Here is a 7828-nt window from a genome sequence, read left to right on the forward strand (position 1 = left end):
GGGGAACGGGGCCGGACCGGCCTTTGTGCGGGCGGCGGGGGAAAGGCGCGCTCGGCCCCGCTGCAGCCCCGCTGTCAAAGACGCACGGCAAAATTTATAACCCTGCTTGCAAAAGAGCTGGGAGCCTTTGCCCGCCGGTGGGACCAGGCAGCGGCTGCCGTGACAGCCGCATTGTTCCTTCCGCGCCTCCCCGCGCAGGCGGCCGCGGCCAGCGCCGCCGCCCCGGGAGGCGGTCAGCCTGCCTCCTCCGCAGCGCTCCGCGGGGCTCCGCGGGACCCCGCACTCGCCCTCTTCCCCCTGCTCCCTGGGAAGCAAAGGTCACCGCTTGCGCCCAGTCCGGCTCCCGGCCGCTGCCGAGCTGGAAATCAGGAAGCAGCGTGCCCTATTTGTCAAGCGTTTGACAGCTGAGTTCATTAAGGCTTAAATAAGAAGGAATAAAAGTAAAAAATGTCTACGTACCGGGCGTCTCTTTTTCGGCAGCTACCAAAGAGCTAGGTGTGCAGAGAAAGGCTCTGTACCCTTTGTATATTATATTCTTGGGATCTCTTCAGTTTTCAAGTCTGATAGAGTCCTTTGCTTGGCAGATTAATGACGACTCCGTGTTTCTTAAGGGACGTGCTGAATTAATTATTTCGCAAATCACGTGGTCAGGACTTGTAGAAATCTATTCTTATCATCTTCCTTGCACTTTGAAATTCTGCTTGTTATGACTGTTCCTAGCAAGAGTATTTTGGTCTCTAGGCTTGGGGGGAAGGGGAAAAAAAAAAAGAAAAAAAAAAAGAAAGAAAATAAAAAATCAGGGGAAAAGGCTAACAAACATGGCCGTTGGAAGCGGTGTGGCTCTGCACCGAGAGGTCCCTATTTACTGTACTGTACAGTGAGTGGGGTTTGCTATTGACTCTGCCTTTCCTCTTCATTCTTACCTTAACGACTAGTGGTGATATAATATACAGAACGGTATTGATGTATTGGGAGTAACAGGAGGAGCCATTAAACAGGAGAGAGAGAAAGTATAATCACAAAATGTGCCTCGATATTTAAACTTAGCGAGCGTGTGCTTAGAAACGCTTTCGCACCCTCCCCTCCGTGCACTCCAGGCAGTGAGGACACATGCCTTATTCTGTGCACCACGCTCCTTTTCCTGGCTGAACAAGAGACTGTCTTTTTGGACTCATGCCTTGATCACTCTCCAGGAGAGGACAAATCCTCAGTGACAAATACTTATGACAAAAATAGTGCAATCGACTTCTCCTACCCTGGAGTATGCGTTATTGTCTGAGGCACTTACGCAGGGGAGAAAAAAAATTGTGTTCCCCTTAGGTGCATGGGAAAGTTTAAACTCTCCAAGTTTGTGGTGTTTTCTTGTGATCTTTCTGTTGTATCGGCTGAAAAATTGAAACCTACTGCTCAGAGAAAGATACTCACTGCATTCTAATTTCAAATTTCTTTTCTTTTTCTTTTTTCTTTCTTTTTTTTTTTTTTTTTTTAATTATTTCATTCCAGGACTCACCTAAAAGGCAAACATCTGTGTGGGGATCGAGGTGACTTCAGGTGTGGTTCCTTGCCTCCTACCACACATGCATAAATCCGGGAGTCGTTCTAGGAGGGCTTGTTAAATGCAAAGCAGTAGCAAATGGATGACAGGCACTTTTAACTGCAGCCTAAATGTAAATATAGACTCCAGCTTGGCCTAGAGTCACACCATTATGGCTAGGGCAATCAGCAACCCTGTTCAAAGGGACATTTGGAAGGATGCTATGCAGAGTCACACTGTAATGGTGGGAAGGACCAGCATTTTAAGAGAAGAGAGACCCACCTTGTAAGAACTGTTTGTTCAGGGTACAAACCAGAATCTATTTCTCTACACCTTTTATTATTTCAAATGTATAGAGATGGCTTACATCAAAACTACAGGCAACAATTAGTATAAATAACGCTTTAATCAATGGCAGCAAATCATTGGCAAAGTCTATAAAAAGCATAGCACTTTAACAGATCTGAGATTATTGCTGGACAATGCGACCATTTAACAAAGGCTCCAATGCACAACGTTTCACCCATGATAAACAAAGATAACCAGCTTCCTCTCCTACACAAAATAACTCTGAAGGAGTGTTAAAAACCAACAAAAATTAAACCTCAGGTTCGTTTTCCACGGGAGATAATGACCAGTGGGTGCTTCTGGTCGTTATTACAGACATTCCCGGCCCTTCAGAGCGGTGGCAGCTGAAAACTATTTCTTTTGGTACTTTCTGCCTCCAGTTTATGTATTCTTCGAGCTTACAGTGTAATTACAACTATGTAAACTTACAGTGCCCAGCCTTGCTCAAAGGGGACTTGAAAACGGGTTGTAAGAGCTGTGCCTGCTGAACCCAACACTCGTCCTGGAGACATTAACATTTCAAAAGACAACGAGACAAATTCTGCTCGCAGCTACATCCTTGTTTGACTTCAGTGGGCAGGGAAAGGAAATCTGGGACCAGAATTTGGCCCTTTAATTTTGGGAGCCATCTCAGTCGATAAGAAGCACTAAGCCAGGATTTGCTTATCCAAGGCCATTATTTTCCTGAACTGTACTACACATGCCAAAGTTGGTAGCTCTCTCTCAAATAACACCTCTACCCTGCTCCCAGCCAACTTATCACAGATTTTAAGAAAACAGCAGGGGTCCGGGAGGAGAATTTGCAATAACAGCAGCCAGAGAGGGTGGTGGGTAGTTTGTTTGGGTTGTTGTTGGTTTATGTTTTTTTTTTTTCCCCTTTCTCTTTTGTTTCCCCAGATCTGTATGAAGAGCATAGGGAGGGTTTTGGACAACTCTGGAGGCGGAAGGCCGCTACCACAGGAACCAGGAGTAACAAAACTTGAAAACTTGTCTCAGGAATTCCCTCCTCAAGCGTTGCTTCTAGTTACTCTTCATGCCAGAGAAAGGGAAGGGTAGTTTGGGTCCAAAAGGTTAAGGGTTTAGAGGTCACTCTTCCCGGCTGAAATACAACTAATCGAATAGAAAATTTGTCCTCTGGGTGAACCTGTTCCTGCAATTTAGCCGAACTTCAGTAAAATACCTTTTCAGCTTCTCAACGTGAAGGCGTCAGAAAAAAGACGTCTTTACTATGTATGAACCCGGTGCTTTTTGTCACAGAAACAATGATGCGAATAATGCAGGAATATCCATCTTTAATATCACGACGTGGAGATATTCAAGTATTGCCATGTGCAAGTCTGAGAACTGGGCTAACCCTAAGGAAGAACAAAGAGTTTTCTCCAGGCTCCAAAAAGAAAAGACCAAGTCTTACAAGACACTTTGCGGACTTCTAGGGATGAGAAAAGGGCAGAAATTAACCGCTCGCCACAGTTAATGCTGTTAAATACACCCCTGTTGAAAAGCTCTCCTTTTATTTTCGAATTAATTCAAGCCCATTTTGGCCAGTGCTTTCCCTAGTGAGCCCAGAAAGTAGTGAGTCTTCGGTGGGAAACACCCAGCCTGGAGATGTGCACGTTAACTCACTCCCTGCTCTTTCCACCTCCCTTCAGGGTTTGCTCTGGGATTCCTTCTTTGCCTCTTTTCTCTTTAATAAAGGCATCACCTCGTTACAATTTCGATGGTATGGTCCCTCTCCCAGGCTGCCCTGAGGGTACAGGAGATAAGGGCTGAGCTTTAAAATCGCCTAAGCAAAGGTGTAAGTAGCTGAAGGAGCTGGTTTGGCTGGGTTTGGTAGTTACTAACGCACTAAAACTCTGGCACGATGCGGCCATCAGCCAGGGACAAATCCGTGGGTATTAGACCAGCTCTGTTCCCATTCAAGCCTTTTCCCTTTCCCTGGAAGCAACTTGCTGGGATTTCTAACCATAGTAGTCATGTGTCGTGGTCTGCTTAAAAGCAATCATTGTTCTAAAAAAAAAAAAAAAAAGGACAAAAAAATAACCTCCGTACAAAACAAAGCAGCAACCCACATAGCCTGTCTCTCTCTTGGACAGAAAATAAGTTTAAAATCTGATAGAAACAATGCATTCAGCTTTCAACTTTGAAAGGCTCAGGTTATATGAGAAATAGCCTTAAATTTTCATTCTGGGGTATTTTTGTGTGTTTTGTTGTTTGTTTGTTTTTTTTTTTTTCCTGGTGGCTTGTGGTCTATTTGTTTGTTTTCTCCATTTTTAAATGAGGTATCGATGGTTTAAAGCACAGCGCTGAGCAAAGCAGACTTTGGAAACAGATTTCAAGCCTATTAGCCCTGGATGGCACACTGTAAGGAGCAGAGACGCTTGTCCTATTCACAAAGGAAATTCAAAAAAAAGGGCGAGAAAGTTGTGTACGTTCAAGACAAGTAAACATTATACATGTGTTCATGAGACTGGGAAGAAAAAGTACTGTATTTCAGCTCCCCTTCCCCATTTTTGGTTTGACCTTTTTTGTTTTTATCTTCACTCTTCTATGTAACAAATAAATAAATACACTAACACTATTAGTACATAAAATAACCCGTTTTCACTTAATTCCTATGCACACCTTCTGAGACGTTATGGAAATTAGCAAGTATTTTCATTATACCAAGAAAGGTAAAGCAGCACAAAAAGTTCACAATTACCAGTCTTTATGTTCAAATTAAAGACTATGCTATACATATCATGTCCTCAAGTTGCCTAAATGCATCCTTCCGAAATTGCATGGGATAAAAAGACTATTAAAAGTGAAAATCCCAGAATAAAACATCAAACCTTCACTTTCGAATTCAAAACTGAAACACATGACAGTTTCATTTTCAATGATTTATTACTTTTTATGGACAGAAGGTCTCGTTTAATATTTGCCCAATTCCCACTGCCTGCATGATGCTTTTTTTTTTCTTCTTCCTTCATCTTCCCCCCCCCTCTTTTTTTTTTTTTTAGGATGTGCTAGTAGAGGCAAATAAAATAAAGTCCAAAGTAGCGTCATTTTGTCTCCTTTGTACAACAGTACCTTAAAGAAAGATGACAGTTTCTCGAGTCCTTAGCTGCTACATGCAGGTTCTGCTTGGGCAGTGTCAGTTATATACAGTACCGGTCAGAAGCGAAGGATGAAATGGAAAATTTCACCTCTTCTACAAAGTTGTCAAGTCAGTCTGATGGTCCTTGGAACCAGTCTGTAAATGGGGGTTTGAACCCGAGGAAGAAGATCTGCCCTTCGTGTTGGGCAGTTTGTGATCTTTTTTCCACTTCATTCTTCTGTTCTGAAACCAGATCTTGATCTGGCGCTCAGAGAGACACAAAGTGTGGGCTATCTCGATACGGCGGCGCCTTGTCAGGTACCTGTTAAAATGAAATTCTTTTTCCAGTTCTAGGACTTGCTGTCTGGTGTAAGCTGTGCGGGAGCGTTTAGGTTCCCCTCCGTTGTAATTGGGATTCACTGGGAAAAAAACACGGAGAACTTTACAAAGCTAATCTTGACTTGCCGGTTCGACTTTACAAAAGAAAACCTTACGAGCTGCGAGCATGCGGCCGGGCTGGGTTCGTCCCAGTAGCTTACAATGAACGGGCTGTTCTCCTCATTTAAGGCAGGCACTACAGGCACACGCAGCTAGGCAGGCTGGGAGCCTCTAGCAGGCTCCTAAAACGGAGTTTTTTCCTGCACGGGAAAGCCCCGCATGGCAAACGGCCTATTTCCTCAGCAATAAAAATTTATGACGAGTGTAATTGGCTACCTCGGCTTAAAAAGCTCGTCCACGAGTCTGGCAGGGACTCGAGCGAGCGTCTCTGAGGACGATCGGAAGCAGGGTAGAAGAGCAAAGTAAGAAGAGGATCCTTACCCGAGTTAACATGGACTTTCTTCATCCAGGGATAAACTACTGCTGGCTGCTTAACTGCTGACCCGTTTGGGGGTTTGAGGGCCGGTTGCTGGCTGCAGGCTCGCGAGTTGGGCATTGGAGGCGGTGGACAATGCTCTGCTTGGCCAGGGAAGTGGCTCGCTGGGCCGGATTGCTCCTGTCCATGACCCCGCGGCTGCACGGCGGAGCCTTGGGCATTGCTACAGCTAAAGGGCTGCTCGCTGTAGTTTGACCGTGGGTAGAGTCCCTGGTGCTGGAAATCAGAGCCCTGCGAGGCACTGTAGTACTCGGCCCCCTGCTCGCCTAGGTAGCTATTCTGCAAATATTCCTCGCAAGGAGGAAATTTGGGATCCACATACTTAGAGTTCACCATATACGAACTCATGGCCATTAATTTCTGAAGGTAGAAAATACTAATTTTTCTCGTGTTGTCTTTTTTTCCCCTGCCATAGAGCCCTCCTACTTGCTGTCAACTGAATAAAGTTAGGCGGGCATGTGACCGGCCCGGCCAATGGGGAGGCGGGAGCCGATCACCGGATTTCTCCGCAGCTCCGCATTTCCACCGATTTCACTGAATAATATCCCTGTAACCGAGTGACCCCCTCTCCGGCGGGTCGCACCCCCCAAATCAGGTACCGGAGGTGTAGGGATGCTCCTCGGGCGGCGGCCGCCTCCCCGGCCGGCAGGTAGGGCCAGCCTTTTGTTTGAGCTGCCTTCCCTCAGCCCCGAGGGAGGATGCCCCACCGTCTGATTTACCAGCCGCAATCGCCACCGGGTTTTGTTACCTCGCTTTAAATAAAATATCGAAAGAAACGTACAAAGCGAGGAGCTGGAGAGGGATTACAAGGGAGAAAACTGATTAAGAGGCGAGGAAAAGAAAAGCTGTCAAAGAAGAGGGTAATATCATGTACAATAGATCTGCCTTGTCTTTGTCTCGCAGAGGTCATCCAAAAGTTACCAGAATTTAGTTCTGCTGAATAAAATTAGGCAATCAGTAACTTCTCATTCACTTTGCAAGCCTCAACACTTATGCGTGTATACGTATGCGCGCACAGACGCAAACGCACACGTTTACATGTAAACGTACACACGTATGTAGTAAAATCATACAGATGGCAGGAAACCGTTCACTTTTAACCACTAAAGTTCAATCAGTTGAACTGGAGCCGGCATTTAATTAGGTTAAAAATATCACGGGTTTAATGAGATAAATTCTGTCTTCATTCATCAATATCATTCCAGGGGCACAAGTAAATACATTCAAGTTAGGTGAATGCTGCTTTTGCTGCTGTCGTAAATATTTTGATGCGATCTGGACCCTTGACAGGGAAATTTTGCTAACGTCCGGCATATCTAGCTAATTTATGGGTATCTTTTTAAAGATTCATTCGCTGATTGGTATTTTTTTTTCAGAAGATTTGTAACTTCTGGTGACACTAACTGTTTAAATTCACAGTCTGTCACTGAGAGGTACGACTGAAAGACAACTGAGAGTTACGACTGAACGACAACTGGAATTTTAAGAAACGTCCTAAAACCTAGCAAATCGGAGCGAGGCAGCAAAACTTTCATAATGTCTGAGTGTTCAGGACGCACATGCCTTTTGATTCCGCCAGTATTTAAACTTCTAACCATTTGCAGAAAGGTGAAGTTTTTTCATCGACCATATATTCCCCTAGAATCGAATCTGTGACTATATGAATATCACACAAATTCGGTTCTACAGGGTATATATAGACAACGTAATAACATTCTGTTTTCATCTACAAAATAGCAGGTCTTTGCAATTCTCTTAGTCCTTACTGTCTTCTGAAGAATGCAAACTATTCTGCTGGGACTCAGTTCTGAAATACAGATTTGCAGGAAGGTAGCATTTCAGAAAAGATTCACGCTTGTTATTGGTGCTGCAATAGAGCTATACGACTCTTCACCAATTTATAGGACGAATTTCGACTACCAAAATCTCAGAAAGACCTGATGCTCATTTTAAATACTCTGCCGTTTACGTCGTCGCTAAGGAAAACGGACGT

General features: G+C 44.6%; 1 protein-coding gene across 1 annotated transcript; it reads right to left on the bottom strand.

The window, feature by feature from the left end:
- Positions 1-5075: 5075 nt before the first annotated feature.
- Positions 5076-6189, bottom strand: HOXD4 (homeobox D4; the record flags this gene model as incomplete). Its single annotated transcript, XM_080346769.1, has 2 exons — positions 5076-5380; positions 5781-6189. 2 exons carry the CDS (start codon positions 6187-6189, stop codon positions 5076-5078), a joined length of 714 nt encoding a protein of 237 aa, XP_080202895.1.
- Between the last annotated feature and the right edge of the window lie 1639 nt (positions 6190-7828).

Source organism: Nesoenas mayeri (genome assembly GCF_963082525.1).
Source record: "Nesoenas mayeri genome assembly, chromosome: 6".
Classification (NCBI taxonomy): domain Eukaryota; kingdom Metazoa; phylum Chordata; class Aves; order Columbiformes; family Columbidae; genus Nesoenas; species Nesoenas mayeri.